Source organism: Rhinopithecus roxellana, chromosome 9, assembly GCF_007565055.1.
Source record: "Rhinopithecus roxellana isolate Shanxi Qingling chromosome 9, ASM756505v1, whole genome shotgun sequence".
NCBI classification, from domain to species: Eukaryota; Metazoa; Chordata; class Mammalia; order Primates; family Cercopithecidae; genus Rhinopithecus; species Rhinopithecus roxellana.
In genome coordinates this window covers 143,924,646-143,941,569 of record NC_044557.1, presented here as the reverse complement: position 1 = coordinate 143,941,569, position 16,924 = coordinate 143,924,646, and the positions used below count along the sequence as shown (strand labels likewise).

Sequence of the window (16,924 nt, the reverse complement as noted above, 5' to 3'; positions counted from 1 at the left end):
AAAAACATCGCCATTAAAAAAATAAATTTAAAAAATGCCCTTATAGAGTTCATGAAGCAACGAGCAAGCAACTATACAAAGATGGTAGCTTGGTTCCATCATCTGAGGAAGAAATGGAGACTTGGCAATAGAATCAAATCAACTTAATTAAAGCCAGGTGAGAGTTCTTTATGGCGGTACTTTATAAGGATGAAGATTCTTCTTTCTGGTCTTAGGTCTTAAGACTAAAGAAAATAACCAAGCCCTTTGACCCAGCACATTTTGGATATAACACTTCTTTAGAAATATTTTACTACAAGCACCACTTCTCCTTTATGAAGGATAGAAGCAGCAACCTGCCCATTCCAACAACACCTCATTGGTGAATTATCAGCTCTCTCAGTTCTAGGTCTAAGATGCTGGAGAACAGTACAGCCAGGCAGACTCCACCAGCAGAGAAGGAGGGTGAGAAGTAATCCTCTTATACTGAAAAGTAAAAATCTTACTTTTACAGAGAGGTGTGACTGGATATACCAAAAGTAACACAGAAGGTACAGGCTTGTCATCTTGAAGTGTTTGTTTCGTTTTGTTTTTGATATAAGGTCTCACTGTCACCCAGGCCAGAGTGCAGTGGTCCTATCATGGCTCACTGCAGTCTTGACTTCCTGGGCTCAAGTGATCCTCCCGCCTCAGCCTCCTGAGTAGCTGGAACTATAGGCACATGCCACCACACTTGGCTAAGTTTTTTATTTTGTAGAGACAGGGTCTCACTATGCTGCCAGGGCTTGTCTTGAACTCCTGGGCTCAAGCAATCCTCCCACCTCGACCTCCCAAAGTGCTGGGATTACAGGCGTGAGCCACGGCACCCGGCCCAGAGTTATTTTGAAAGGAAAATGGACCATACCCCCTCAGCCACTGAAGACAGAACAGGTGTCAGCAGGCAGTAGACTAGCCCAAGAGGGAACATGACACATTCTGCAAGGGAAAGCTGGTTTGCCACCATAGCCATCCTGTACAGACACAGGTACCTAAAATATGTGTAATACTCTACCTGATAGATGATCATATCAGTGAGGAAGATTCTTAACCATAGCCAAGTATCCGTCTTCCAGGCCAAGCAAATCCTTGTAAATTCTGAGTGAGAAGTCAAGAACAAATTTACCAAATATATGTAGCGCAAAAGCAGAAAACAAACAAATCCAGTAAGAGAGAACAGAGACAAACTACCAAAAATGCATATCAAGTTTGACTTTGATTTCTAAAACACTGCTCTAGAATTTCAAGTAGAGAAGAAACACACAACACTTATCAGTAATACACAAGCAATATTTTGCGGACGCTAACAACTTACTGAGCACATACCAGGTGCCAAGAACTATTTAACGTGCTTTTCATGTATTTCCTCATTTATCTTTTAAACTACTTTGCTTTCCCCAAAACAAGGTCCCATTTTATTTTTATTTTATCTTATTTTTAGGGACATTCTCCTTGTCGCCCAGGCTGGTAGTACAGTGGCCCTAACATGGGTCAAAGCAGTCCTCCTACCTCAGCCTCCTGAAGAGCTGGGACTACAGGCACATGCCACCCTACTTGGCCAATTTTTGTTTTTGTTTTTTTATAGAGATGGGTTTTTGCCATATTGCCCAGGTTGGTCTCTGACTCCTGAGCTCAATGATCCACCTGCCTCAGCTTCCCAAAGCGCTGGGATTACAGGCATGAGCCATCTTGCCTGGCCCATTTTATTTTGACCTAATTAAAATAACACACATACAATGACACTAAAAGGTTTTATTTTTTAAAAAATCAATTTCTAACTAAAGGAAAGATCCCCTCTAGAACTGTCACATATGTGTTCACAATCCCAAAGGTAACAAAGGGAAACTGAACAGTTCTAAATTTACTTAGAAAAGATGACACAGCACATCTGGCCAAGGGCTCTGTATGACACATGACTGCAGCCAGGGGATGAATGTCCATGGGCTAAAAGTAAAATAAGGGGCCCCGATTCCAAAGTGTAGTAAGAATACCTTAGTTAGCAAACAGTTAGTGATTTCTAAGCAATGTCAAAATACCCAGTATATTCAAAGGAAAATAGGCTTCCTATAGTTTTTGGATTTTGAGTTTTTCAGACAATGGAGTTAATGCAGATAAAAATAGCAATACGGCTGGGCACGGTGGCTCATGCCTGTAACCTCAGCAGTTTGGGAGGCTGAGGCAGGCAGATCACGTGGTCAGGAGTTTAAGAACAGTCTGATCAACATAGCGAAACCCCGTCTCTACTAAAAAGACAAAACATTAGCCAGGCATGGTGTTACGTGCCTGTAATCCCAGCTACTAGGGAGGCTGAGGCAGGAGAACTGTTTGAACCCAGGAGGTGCAGGTTGAGGTGAGCCAAGATCACGCCATTGTACTCCGGCCTGGGTGAAAAAGAGTGAGACTCCATCTCAAAACAAGAAAAAAACAAAAATGCATGAACTACTGGAATCTACTTAATTTGCCATGAGTGACCTGACATTTCAAGTAGCATAATGATTTTATATAAAACATTAAACAGCACCAATGACATGTGCTTTCTTACCTTTGTCAAGGAATTCTAGGGAATAGAGCAACTCCCAGCTCTCCCTGGCCAATTTAAAACTTTCTAACACTTCAATGGAGTTAGCAAGTTCGGCTTTATTGACTACGATGTGACGGCTTCTTCCTTTCGCCGAACAGTCTTCATCATCTGAACTCTGCTTAAAGAATGTGGAGAACATGGTTAATTCAGTTATAAATATAGTCATATATGGAAACATATTATTGCTGCCAGTTTTGCCCATGATATGAATTTTATACCAAAGGATACCACATACATACAATGTTTTTGAATTTAACAATTTAGCTTTGAAAATTAATTTTTTTTTGTCTTTATACTCTCACACATTCCATTTTTACTTTTAAAATTGAGTGAATTTTTTTCTGATGCTAAATTCTTATGTTTGCTTGCGGTGGTTTTGGAGCAAAGTTTAAAAATATCAATTTTACGAAAGTCAAAATTGGGCCGGGCACGGTGGCTCAAGCCTGTAATCCCAGCACTTTGGGAGGCCGAGACGGGCGGATCACGAGGTCAGGAGATCGAGTCCATCCTGGCTAACATGGTGAAACCCCGTCTCTACTAAAAAATACAAAAAACTAGCCGGGTGAGGTGGCGGGCGCCTGTAGTCCCAGCTACTTGGGAGGTTGAGGCAGGAGAATGGCGTGAACCCAGGAGGCGGAGCTTGCAGTGAGCTGAGATCTGGCCACTGCACTCCAGCCTGGGCGACAGAGCGAGACTCTGTCTCAAAAAAAAAAAAAAAAAAAAAAAGAAAGTCAAAATTTAGATTTTTACCTTGAGAGACACAGCTTAAAATGGTCCTGTTTATAGTTTACTCTTTTTTTCTAATATGTGACATGATTTAATTGACTTCCAAATAATGGTTTGGCATGTACTGGGATAAAATTAAACTCGGGGCCAGGCATGGAGGCTCACGCCTATAATCCCAGCACCGTGGGAGGCCAAGAAGGATGGATCACTTGAGGCCAGGAGTTCGAGACCAGCCTGGCCAACATGGCGAAACCCAGTCTCTGCTAAAAATACAAAGTCAGCCAGGCATGGTGGCATGTACCTGTAATCCCAGGTACTTAGGAGGCTGAGGCACAAGAATCACTTGAGCCCAGGAGGCAGAGGCTGCAGTGAACAGAGATCGCACCACTGCACTCCAGCCTGGGCGAGGGAGCAAAACTCCGTCTCAACAACAACAAAATTAAAGCCTGCGTCTTCTAAGAAATAATGTCAGAGAATAACTGTTAGTTATCTTTGGTTCACTGTGCATGACTCCCCTGCACTGGTCACCCCTCTCTCGCTCTCCTCACCCAGTGCACGGTCCTGGTCAGAAAGTACATTTGTCTGCGCTTACGTAACAATGCCCTCTGTATTTTACAATACAGATTTCTACTTTTCTTGCTTTTCATCTCAAGTAATATAAAGCCCTCAGAAAAGAGAGGGCTACAGAGAAAGGCAATTATCGGAAATACTGCTGGGTAGAATCAGATGTTTTGCCAAAAAAAAAAAAAAAAAAAAGTAAAGGTAAAACAGCTCCACTGAATTTTATTTTGCTAAGAATTTTCTGAATCTTTTAGTCCACCTAGGTCATTTTACTGATGTAATGACCCAAATTAAATTTTTCCTGCAGATCTTTACTCCACTAAGATCATTTAAAAATACGCCCAACTATTGTCACTAAAAGCTTCAATCCTCAAGCTCATCTCAGGTAAGACGGGCAGGAAGCTGTCAGCCCCTCCCTCCGCTGCCTACCTTTCTCTCCACTTTCTGAGCTTGGTATCTTCCTGCTAGTCCCTGAGCTTGGCAACCTTACCCTACCCCACCGTTCTGCTCTATGTTCTCATCCTCCCTAAGTAATGTTTTTGCATTAGGAAAAAAACACCCTTTCCAATCAAATCCTATCTACCAGGCCAGGTGTGTGGTTCACTCCTGTAATCCCATCTGTTTTGGAGGCCAAGGTGGGAGGATTGCATAAGCCCAGGAATTCAAGACCAATGTAGGCAACATAGAGAGACCTTGTCTCTACCAAAAAAAAACCCCACAACCCTATCTGCCAGGTACTATTTCATCAGGGGCCTGTTCTTTGCCAAGTAATGGCAACTTAATATACACAAACATGCATGGCGCTAGTGCTGCAGCTTACGGGAAACATTCCTGCCTCGACATAAGATCAGGAAGTTATGAAAGGACCCCAGATGTGGTGGGACTAGTGTGAGTTTCAAATGTTTTTAAATTTAGAGAAACTGATTTTGAAATGTGCAAGTACACTCTGAAGCACTGAGGGTGTGCTCTGAAGCAAGAATGCACCAAGTGGGGGACCCACAGGAGAGGCCCATCCCAGCACCAGCCACTTGTGATGTCGCACGTGCCTGTGATGTAAGCTGGCTGGAGAACTGATGTGGGCCACCCCCCAACTCCAGTTGTGGGTTACCACCAGGGGCCAATGTGATCAGATATCCTAATTACAAAAAGGAAGTCAGAAATCTGGATTGTTATGAGAAATGCTAGGTTTCTACTTTTTATTTTATTTTATTTTTATAGACAGGGTCTCCCTCTGTTGCTTGGGCTGGAGGGCCGTGGTGTGGTCATCACTCACTGGAACCTTGAACTCCTGAGCTCAAGGGGTCTTCTCATCTCAGCCTCTGAAGCAGTTGGGATGACAGGGGCATGCCACCAGCCAGCTAGTTTTTCTTTCATTTTTTATAGAGATGGGGTCTCACTATATTGCCCAGGTGGGTCTTAAACTCCTGGGCTGGTGATCCTCCTACCTTGGCCCCCCAAAGTGCTGGGATTACAGGCGTGAGCCACTGCACCCAGCCTGGTTTCTAATTTTTAAATGCTAGGTTATTTAAACAAACAAAACACTGTGAACAAAGCAAGATATCTCTGAGCTGAGCTCATGGGCCTTTAAGGTCTGGACCTGCATCAGGTTGGGGCAGACTCAGGGATAGAATGAAAATCAGGATGAAATCAGTTAAGACCATGAAAACAAAAATGGATGGAAATCCCACATTGGGTGGAAGGCCGGGTTATGAGAACAGGGCTCGCTAGATGAATGCCAGACAGGCCAAAAAAAAAAAAAAAAAAAAAAACCGGAAGGAAGAACAGCTGGGCCAGGTTTAAACAGCCATCCCATAGCCTGCACGCCAAACCCAGGAGGGATCAATGGGAATTCCCCCCTTCACCAGATGGTCACCAGACACCTGCTCCAGCCCAGGCACTACTCAGATGCCTGGGGTACGGTACAGGACGAGGCAGAGAAAATGCTAGGCCCCACGGAGCTTGTGCTCTAGTGAAGATGTAAACCCGTCAGTGAATAAACAAGAAAACACAGATAGCAAGGAGGATGCCGCAGAGAATTAAAACAGAGGAGTAAAAAGAGAGACCCGGACAGCTACTTCAGATGGGTGTTCAGGAGAAGTCTCAGAGGGAGACTCGTTTGGGCTGGGACCAAGTGACCAGGACCTAGCTGCGCAGAGATCCGAGGGAAAAGCACTCTAACCACGGAGCACAGCCTCGATGGGCTTGGGGCAGTGCTTGGTCAGGTTAGAGGACTGACGACTCTTCACGTTCTCGGGCTTCTTGCATCTTTGTGCAAACTTTTCCCTCTCAACAAAATCTACCTCCCAATTCCAACGGACAAAACCCTCCATCTTTCAGCACTGATTTCAGTGTTGACCTCCTTCATGAAATCTTTTCTGCATCTGCCCACAGGCTGTTCCTGCTGCCCTGCACACCTCAGAGCTTTCCATTCTGAGGCCAGTACCCCACACAGCACCCTGCTCTAGAGGTCCGATGCCATGCTGGTTTTGTTTTTTAAACGGAATCAATGCCATTCAGTCAAAACATGTGTAAGGAACGTATACCATGGGTTCTCCACCTCATCACTGTCCTTTTGGGCAGTACACTGTGAAGTGCTCAGCAACATCCCTGACCCCTCCCCACCAAGCTGTGACAACCAAAAATGTCTCCAGACATTGCCAAATGTCCCCTAAAGGGCAAATCACCTCCAGTGGAGAACCACTGACTTAGTAATTATTAATATATCATACAATTTTAAAACCCAAGCTTTATTGATTTAGCTCCAAAGCCACATTTTACAAAGATTCATCTCTAGCAAACCGTCCCATCCAATCTGTTAGTAAGTACATTTGAAAGCCTTACCATGGTTTTTTCTCTTCCTTCAGCTAGTTTCCTCTTTTTATGGATGTGTTTATTACGATCAATTTCTACATCACCATACACGTTCGATACATCTTCGAGAAGAACCAGTGGAACTTGGCTCGGGGCATTAGGACCTAAGGATGGGGAAAACACCAACACTTACAAACGCAGCAAGGAGGCCCGGCGCCGTGGCTCATGCCTATAATCCCAGCACTCTGGGAGCCTGAGGTGGGTGGATGGCCTGAGCTTGGGAGCTTGAAACCAGCCTGGGCAACATGGCGAAACCATGTCTCTACTAAAAATACAAAACATTAGCCAGGCATGGTGGCAGCGCCTGTAGTCCCAGCTACGTGGGAGGCTGAGGCAGGAGAATTGCTTGAACCCACTGCTGCACTCCAACCTGGGCAACAGAGCAAGCCTAAATAAATCAATAAATAAAAAATGCAGCTAGGAAAAGAATACTTAAAACAAGGGAGAAGCTTACTCAACTGTCATGACAAAAGTCATTAAAAATATGTTCAGTGTGATCTCAATTAGGTAAACAAACAAGTAGATGCACATAGAAGAAAAAGACTGTAAAGATATATACCAAATTGTTAAAGACTTCCTGTCACTAGTGGAATACAAGTGACAGTTCCTTCTTTGTATTTGTTATGTATCTGCAAATTTTTTATAATGATCGTGAGTCATTAAAGTACCATAAAAAGACTACCAAATTATACTTACGTTATAGTTACAAATTCCAAACAAAATCTAAATATATGGGATATTATAAGGCAATACATAAAAACAAATGCTGTATTATACTGGAAGGATTGTGGGTGATTTCACTCATTTCCATTTTTCAAATTTTCTACAGTATATTTATGCATACACTCTATATATAAAATGGATATTTTACTGAATAAATCTTTGCCTACTGTGATGTCTTCATGAAATCTACTTAAATATGCTGTTACATCTACTGGTTTTTTCTTAGATGGAGCCTTGCTCTGTCGCCCAGGCTGGAGTGCAAGGTGTGACCTCAGCTCACTGCAGCCTCTGCCTACTGGGTTCAGGAGATTCTCCTGCCTCAGCCTCCCAAGTAGCTGGGATTACAGGTGCTCTCAATCATGCCCGGCTAATATTTGTATTTTTAGTAGAGCTGGGGTTTCACCATATTGGCCAGGCTGGTCTCAAACTCCTGACCTCAAGTGATCCGCTGGCCTCACCTTCCAAAGTGCTGGGATTACAGGCGTGAGCCACCGCGCCCAGCCTGCTGTTATTTTCAAAATAGTGGCATTTGATATCTGTATTTAGTTGTGCAGTACCATTATGCCCTTTGATATAGAAACTTTTAATGAAACATACTTACATAAAAACTACCAATTAAGCCAAACTAAACAAAACCAAATCACCAACTGTAAAAAGGACTGGTACTGCCCCACAGTTATTCGGATCCAACAATAGTGGATAAACACTTTCATCTTCCTTACCATCCCCACAGTATGAACCGGCTTTTTGGACACTAAAATTTGCAAACCAACCTTGGAAGAGAGATGGCTGTATGCTGTTGACATACTGGAATGCATTCTTAAAGAAGACCAGCATGGTGGAATACACCACTTGGTTTTTATATTTCGCATGTGCTTCACTATCAAAGTTGTTCATGTATCTGCAGAGATCCTTCATTCTATGCAAAATATCTCCGTAGCTTCTAAAAAAGAAGGAATGATGAAACCTACTCGATTACTCTGGGCTGGTCAGCAAAAAGTCTAACGGAAAGCTCTGGTGGTACCATTACATGTCCCAAATGTTGCTCTAGGCATGTAAAACTATTCTTTATTGTTCAATATAAATGGTAACTTTTCCCTTCTGAATTAGGGTGCTGATGAAGATTTCATGACACAAACATGCTAAGTAGCTTTTCTCTAAAGTAGCAAGGAGAGGTTCAAACACAACATCGTCTTAATAGTTCATATTTCAGTAAGAATTTTTTTTTCTTCTTCTTCTTTTTTGGAGACAGTGTCTCACTCTGTCACCCAGGCTGGAGTGCAGTGGTGTGATCTTGGCCTATCGTAGCCTTCGCCTCCCGGTGAAGTGATTCTCTCACCTCAGCCTCCCAAGTTGCTGGGACTACAGGCGTGCACCACCATGCCTGGCTAATTTTTGTATTTTTAGTAGACATGGGGTTTCATCATGTTGGCCAGGCTGGTCTCAAACTCCTGACCTCAAGTGATCTGCCCACCTCAGCCTCCCAAAGCACTGGGATTACAGGTGTGAGCCACTGTGCTCAGCCAGAAATCTTTTGATAAAATGAAAAACCATCCTCTTTTGCCTAAGTATTGAGTGTCACAAAATTTGCCCAAAAACTATACCTATGCATTACACAGTTTTAAAAAGCATGTTTTTGTTTTTATAAGGAGCCAAAAGAATCAATAGGCAATTCTGGAAATAAGCTATTTATTACCGTCTTCCTTTATCCATCTGCCATTCACATCTCATTCCAACAACATTTAAAATCTTAAACAACCTCTCCCAAGGGTCCACGATCTGGGATGATTTTTCGGTCAGCCCTTCTATTACATACTTCTGAGAGCTACGTTTGCTAGGTGACATTAAATCAGATGTATCCTGGGCACCTGAGATGGAAGAAAAAAGGAACTTACAATTAACATTATGACTTATTGTTGACATGGTACCTGATAAAGAAAGTCTGACTCCCCATGAAAACGCACAGAGCACAGAATTCCAACACATTTATGTTTTGCTCAAGGACCGACAACAGGCCACTGGTATAAGCAAGAAGTAATTTCCACTACTTCACTACCTCATCATGGTACATGTATAATGTTCCATGCAATAACGTTACAGCTCAGCCAGAAGACTGTTTTGATCAAGGGGTGGCATTGCTTCCAGAAAAGCCTCATCTTTTAACTCTAGTATTTTTTTCTAGATACCATCTTTTGAAACACTCCCAAACTGGTACATATCCAGAGGAGAATAATCAGAATATTGAGGGGTTTCTGAATTTGCAATTTTACTAAAGCCTATTTAAATAAAAGTACAGGATATTCTTCCTTACCTTGATGCTGATTTTCTGTTTGAGTAGACCTAGTGACATAATTGATATAAAATTCAGCTGCTTTGTTCAAGTACTTATATAATAAATTGGCAGGCAGTCGAACATCATGGTTGTTAATTATTAGAGGAAGGACATCACAAACTGTTGGAGGAGAAAAAGAAGAAATAAATTAATTAGGTTATCTAGCCTAGAGTTCCAACAGATACAAAAGCTTTTAGAGTTCATGTGATGTAGTATCTAAAATATATAGGGGGAAAATCCCTTATGACTCATGTATTCAAAATGTGCTGTGCAGAGAGACACCAGTAGCTGGAGTCAGGGAGGAAACACACAAGCAGTTCTACGCTGTGGGTGAGGGTGCAGTTCTTCCATTGAATTCAGATGTTTCTTTACTATTATGCTTCATACTTACATATACAGTTATCATATTCTTTCAGAGGTATCAGATCTTACATAACAGAAGTTTAGAAGTTGTTTAAAATGCTTTTCTTTTTTTGAGACAGAGTCTCGCTCCGTCACCAGGCTGGAGTGCAGTGGCGTGATCTCGGCTTACTGCAACATCTGCCTCCCGGGTTCAGGCAATTCTCCTGCCTCAGCCTGCCTAGTAGCTGGGACAACAGGCATGCAACACCACGCCCAGCTAATTTTTGTAGTTTTAGTAGAGACAGGGTTTCACCATGTTGGCCAGGATGGTCTCGATCTCTTGACTTCGTGATCCACTCACCTCAGCCTCCCTAAGTGCTAGGATTACAGGCATGAGCCACCACGCCTAGCTAAAATGCTTTCTAAATAAAAAAAAAAGAAGAACTTAAATGCCATAACACACAGAGCTCCTTTGCCTTCCATCTATGAGCTTATCCCTGAACCAACACTTACCCCAGCATATTAACTTACCATAGAAGTAATAGAGAATACAATTTTCCTTACCAAATAATTTTCTAAAGCAGTTCACAGGAGATTCTTGTTCTTCAATAGTTTCAGCCTCTAACAGTGCCTCCCCAAGGCCAACCTATTTCAAAACAAAATTAATCATTTACATGTGTTACAGCATAAGTTGTCAGAACTATATGAAGTAATGGGGTTTTTTTTTTTTTTAACTTATCATAGTTGGTGTAAGTAATCAAACTTACCTGAGAAACAAATAATCACATTTTAAAAACTAGAAAGTAAAAGAATGCACCAGCCACACACCCTAGAAGGCCAAATTCACCTGAACATCTGACCACTCTGTCTTGGTTATTCTCTTCAGAATTAGCAAAATTCTAATTAACGATGAACAAGAATTAACAAAATGTCTATAGAAATGTAAAGGAAGCATTGGAACTGGAGGCAGAGATTTTCTAAGAAATAAAGAAACTTAAATTTATTCTCTACATGAAGATGTATCAATATAGACAAAACATATCATGTTCAAGATCAGTTCTCAGGAGTAGCCAGTCATACAGTCTGGCATAGATTGGGCAGAAAGGTCAGAGTTTTAAGGCTACCTTTCCATTGCTGATGCCCTAGCATAGTAGACAGTCTCTTACCCAAATCCACCAAGACATTGGTGTCAGCTTCCTTGTGACCACACAGGGATGCCTCATAGGAGTGGAAAAGTGCGAAAGATAACATCACACAGAAGGTTGAAGGTCACAGTTATGAACAGAAAGTGTGCTGGGCTGCACAGTGTCTCCCAAATTCATATCCCCCCAGAACCTCAGAATGTGACCTCATATATATCTTAACTTTTTTTTTAAAAAGTGCCCTTGGCCGGGCACGGTGGCTCAAGCCTGTAATCCCAGCACTTTAGGAGGCTGAGACGGGTGGATCACGAGGTCAGGAGATCGAGACCATCCTGACTAACACGGTGAAACCCCGTCTCTACTAAAAAAATACAAAAAAAAAAAACTAACCGGGCGAGGTGGCGGGCACCTATAGTCCCAGCTCCTCGGGAGGCTGAGGCAGGAGAATGGCGTACACCCGGGAGGCGGAGCTTGCAGTGAGCTGAGATCTGACCACTGCACTCCAGCCTGGGCGACAAAGCGAGACTCCATCTCAAAAAAAAAAAAAAAAAACAGGTGCCCTTGTAGATATAATTAAGATGAGGTCATAGTGGATTAGAAAGGCCCTCAATCCAATGACTAGCGTCCTTACAACATGACCATGTACACACACCTGTAATCCCAGCTACTCAGGAGGCTGAGGCGTGAGAATTGCTCGAACCCAGGAGGCAGAGGCTACAGTGAGCCAAGATCCTGCCACTGCACTGCTGCCTGGGCAACAGAGCAAGACTCTGCCTCAAAAACAAACAAACAAAAAACAAAAAAAGGCCATGTAAAGACACAGGCACAAAAGAAAGATCATGTGACGATGGAGGAGAAATTGGAGGAGTGATGCGGCTGCCAGCCAGGGAATGCCAAAGAGTACTGACAACCATCAGAAGCCGGGGAGAGGTAAAGAAAGATTCTTCCCCAGAGCCTTCAGAGGGAACGTGGCTCTGCCAACACCTGGCTTTCAGACTTCTAGCTTCCAGAATTGTGAGAGTCATTCTGTTGTTTTAAGCTACCCAGTTTGTGGTACTTTGTTATGGCAACCCTAGGAGACTAACACAAGCAGGTATGGAAATGATTAACCAGGGCCAGATGCCAGAAAACTGGCATGGGAAAGAATAAGCCACAGAGTATGAACGAGTCGAATGAATGGTTTGACTCCTGACACCTCACTGGCTATGGGAAGTTACTAAAACATGAAATGCTCAGTTTCGTCATCTGTAAAGTGGGATACTATTTACTTAAGGGGGTTTAGGAAGATAGGAGATACCTAGCACTTACCCATGCCTGCCAATAGCACTCAATAATTAGTACAGATGAAAGGAAGGGGAAGGAATAGAATGAAAACAGTCTTCATAGGGCAGAAGCACAGGAAAAACGCATCTGTTAAAAGACTATAAACTGTACCCTAAATTCAAAAGCACATTGTAGAATACAATGGAAAAAGATTACTTTTTAACATACGGATTGCAAATAAATAGTACTGTCAGAGCTTGGTAATTTTTCTGACAAAACAGCTTATCCTGGAAACTTCGAAAATTTGGTAAAAAGAATGTCCGTTTAGCTTTACTAACAAAGAACCTTTTATTTCAGTTCAATCTTAACCAGTACTCTTCAGAAACTTCTGCTTTGTACTCCTCACCATACTGATGAATCTGTTGATGACCCATTGTATTTTATATTAAGAGAAGGGAAAGAATAAAATCTCACCCCATGTTGCACCACCGTTTCAGGGAAGCGCCTCAAAAGTAGAAGCAACATTTCTGATCGTTCTAAAGTGTTGAAGCATTGTTCCGTGACCTTTAGTAACATTTCACACTGGACCCGACCAGGCAGAGTTTCAAATAAACCTGTACGAAACATATTTCACTTTTAAAAGTTTCTTGCGGACAGAAAAGACTGCAGCAAAAAGTGCTGAGTAAGGCATTTTCATGTACAGAACAGTAAACACTACATGTGACACCAATGTGGTTAAGTTTCACCTACAACCTGGCAGCCTTTTGGGGCCAATAGTATCTGGCACAGGATGTTTGCTGAATAATGGTAAAATATTTGGCAGACTGATCAAATTCAAAAAACAATGACGTATGTGAATGGTCACAAGAATGCCTGTTGCAGGCTGAGATAGAGAGCATGTGCTTTTTGAAGCTGAAATGACCTAAACATCTACTTGCTATTTTATGTAGAATTTGAAATCTTTGATTGACTACAGCAACATGGAGAAGTTTAAAGAGAAAGCTTCTAAATTACTAAAAGCTTCTCTCCTATTTTGTGGAGAGCTAGTTAATCTATAGCTGCTATCTGTTAAAAATATATACAATTGGCTGGGCGCGGTGGCTCAAGCCTGTAATCCCAGCACTTTGGGAGGCCGAGACGGGTGGATCACGAGGTCAGGAGATCGAGACCATCCTGGCTAACACGGTGAAACCCCGTCTCTACTAAAAAAATACAAAAAACTAGCCGGGCGAGGTGGCGGGCGCCTGTAGTCCCAGCTACTCGGGAGGCTGAGGCAGGAGAATGGCGTGAACCCGGGAGGCGGAGCTTGCAGTGAGCTGAGATCCGGCCACTGCACTCCAGCCCGGGAGACAGAGCGAGACTCCATCTCAAAAAAAAAAAAAAAAAAAAATATATATATATATATATATATATACACACAATTAATTTCTTGTCTCACTGACAAATCCATATCCTTTAAAGAAGCTGAAAGGGTTCTAAGCAAATCAAGGAACTGAGTGACATTATTATAGACTTTGGTTGCCAAGAATAAAACATATATAGGGTTATCAATACCCCAGGCGTGACTTTTTTGTGTGTGAAATTACTATCTATGATTTGGTATTCCAGAAATGGTAACTTATACACCATTCTTCTTACTTCTTAAGAATTGGGTTTGTTTGTCCTGTGAATCATTCCTTAATGCTGATGTAATAATGCTGATTTCTCTCCACACCACCGGCTGGTCTGGGAAATTCACAAACCTATTTTTAAAATAAATACATTACATTAAAATGTCAAAGTCTATACAGTATCCAAAAGAAAAAACATTAGCATTTGGTGAAAAAGTTTCCTTTATTCCGAGTGAATGCTTAGACGTGCCAAAACAAACCAAAACAAAAATGTAAAAACAAGAATTATTTGATTTATAAAAATGAGAGTACTCACGTAAGTCTTTAGTGGGCTTTATAGGCGAAAACACAACCATAATATAGAAAGAAATCCTAAAAGTCAACAAGAATAAAAACTATTCGAAAGAAAAAATAGGCAAAGGCAACTCACAGAATACACATAGCCAAAGAGAACAGTTGAAACAATACTGAATCTTAGTACGAGTAGTACAGAATTTTTAAAAAAATAGCAAGATACCATTTTCTCCTATCACTATCACAGTGGTAGGAACTAAAAGGAGACTAATAATATCCAATGTTGGGAAGGGTATGGGAAAACACATTCTTTATACACCGTTGGTGGTAACGTAGATTGGGATCACCCGTTTTGGAGAGTAATTTCATAGTGTATCAAACTTTCAAATGCGCATAACCTTTAACTATGAAAATGTCTTAGAATCTGTTCCACAGAAAAACACCAAAATATGACTACAGAATTGTTGACACACTGAACACAATTTCAAATAATTTAAGACTATCTATTTAAATGTCTACCAAGAAAAGAGTGGCTACGAAACACTACACAGGCATGAAAAGAAATGCAGTGGATCTCCACGTACTGATAGGGGAAGGGATCCATTACAGTGAGTAAAGGAAACATGCTGCAGGGCAAGGGTAGTATGGTCTCACTTGTCACCTCTTCCCCCCAAAAACCTATTTATGTATTATGTATATATATATAGATATACTGCCTACAAAACTTAATTCTGGTTGAGTTTAGGAGGCACTTTCACTTTTTATTCTCTATAAGAAGTAGTGTTTGAATTTTTGCAATGAGCACATATTCTTTCTAGAATGAATTATGGAACAGAAGTTTTAACAAGGATAAAACATAGGAATAACAATTAAACTCTTCTGCAAAAGCCACATCAGCAATTTATGGCAGACCTGGACTCCTTACTAGGTTTGCTTTAGGTATCGAAGATGTAGATGAACTTGAAGATCTTCCCCCAACTCCCACTTCTGCAGACAGAAACAAAACCTCATGGAGAGATGCAGTGCAGTAAAAGTGATGGCAAGCGTCCCACTCACATGTCGTACAGCAGCCTCCCAGCGGTGGCGGTCCGCTCTGCATTCCGCTCGATGGTGTACATCTCATACTGCAACACACATCAGGTACCCTGGTCATTCACCCCTGCCTGGAAGGTTCCCAGCTCATCCAGCATCTCTCCTTGGCCCTCCCGCGGGAAGGGAGGACCTGAGAGTGAAGCTCCGCCTGGTGACACACCGCCACATATATGGCAGCCTTGCCATGCGGCTAAGAGTGTGACCCTGGGGTTCACTTGCAATCTCAGGCTCCCAGGATTAAGTGGAATAATGTTTCCAAAGTCGCTGGCACTGAACAAACGGCTGCCATTATGATGAATGAATGAGCGAATGGCCTTTTGCTAGTCGCGATCATGTGCTGTCTAGGCCAGATGGCACGCAGGGCCCCAGGGACTCAAGCACACCCGACCTCAAGCGGGGTCGGCCGTCTCTGAAGTGGTGGGGAGAGGGCTCCTGGAAGGTGTAGGAGCGAGGCGGGTGAAAGGTGTAGGAGCAAGGTGTAGGATGGGAGGGGAGAGAAGAGGGAGTGGGAGGGGAGAAAAGAGGGGGCCGGGCAGGAGGCGGCTGCCTCCAGGCAGGCGCAGCTCTGAGCCTGGGCAACCCGAGCGACCGGAACGCGCACCTCCCCGCAGGGCGGCCGCATGCACGGCAGGGACCTCACCTGGATGTTAAAGTCTGCGGGGTAGAGGCTGCGGGCCGTGATCAGCCACGCCTTGGCTGCCCACAGGTCCTGCGGCACCAACTCCCGGGCTCGCTGCACCAGGAACTCGCAGTCCCCCTGGGCCGACATGACGCGGGCGCTCTCCAGCCGCCAGCCCGAAGCGGCCGGAACGTCCGGCTCTGGACACTCAGCAGCCACGGCAGCCACTGCCGCCACCGCGGGAGAGGCTACTGCGCATGTCTGGAGGCGCTCGGAGGCCCGCAGAGTGGATCGGGAAAGCTTTTCCGGGTTTTACGAGCCGTCGCCTCCCCTTGGCTCCTCGTTACCGCCCGGTCCCCTCCTCTTCTGAGAAGCCAGAGCATTTGAACCGCTTCCAGGTCACCTCCAAAACGCGGAGAAGTGGATTTTCCTTCCTGCGGGCTGCAGCGTGACCCTGGTGAAGTCAGGGAGCATGCGCGGGAGCGGGCAGGCGCTAGGCCACTTCGCCATTTCCATCCTCTCTGGGTATTGCTCAGTTTGGCGGGGGCGGGAGCGCGGGCGGGGGCGGGGGCGGGGCGGGGAGATGGGCGGTCCCGGGGGATGGGCGGTCCCTGGGCGTTCCCGCGGCGTGGAAGGCTGGGAAGAAGTTTGATAGGAACAGCAGAGAGTGTGGGGGAGGCGGCGGAAAGCACTCACCGCCCGGGCCGGCCTGAAACGCGTTCGCCGGGGGCCGCTGCCTACGACTGACTCCCC

General features: G+C 43.7%; 1 protein-coding gene across 9 annotated transcripts in view; it reads right to left on the bottom strand.

The window, feature by feature from the left end:
• Nucleotides 1-16,710, bottom strand: part of INTS10 (integrator complex subunit 10) — a 35,467-nt gene extending 18,757 nt beyond the window's left edge. For 3 of the 9 annotated variants that reach the window (XM_030937684.1, XM_010363487.2, XM_030937679.1), the window contains exons 1-11: nt 16,193-16,710; nt 15,517-15,584; nt 14,195-14,298; nt 13,031-13,170; nt 10,716-10,797; nt 9,789-9,929; nt 9,174-9,345; nt 8,251-8,420; nt 6,725-6,858; nt 2,558-2,714; nt 1,031-1,113 (exon numbers count right to left, since the gene is read on the bottom strand). In XM_030937684.1, coding sequence (XP_030793544.1) covers nt 1,031-1,113; nt 2,558-2,714; nt 6,725-6,858; nt 8,251-8,420; nt 9,174-9,345; nt 9,789-9,929; nt 10,716-10,797; nt 13,031-13,170; nt 14,195-14,298; nt 15,517-15,584; nt 16,193-16,321 — 1,380 coding nt within the window. In that variant the 5' untranslated portion in view covers nt 16,322-16,710. Of the gene's footprint in view, nt 1-1,030; nt 1,114-2,557; nt 2,715-6,724; nt 6,859-8,250; nt 8,421-9,173; nt 9,346-9,788; nt 9,930-10,715; nt 10,798-13,030; nt 13,171-14,194; nt 14,299-15,385; nt 15,585-16,192 lie in introns of all 9 variants that reach the window. The other 6 variants (XM_030937683.1, XM_030937681.1, XM_030937685.1 and 3 more) reach the window with 5 other exon arrangements.
• Nucleotides 16,711-16,924: the final 214 nt, after the last annotated feature.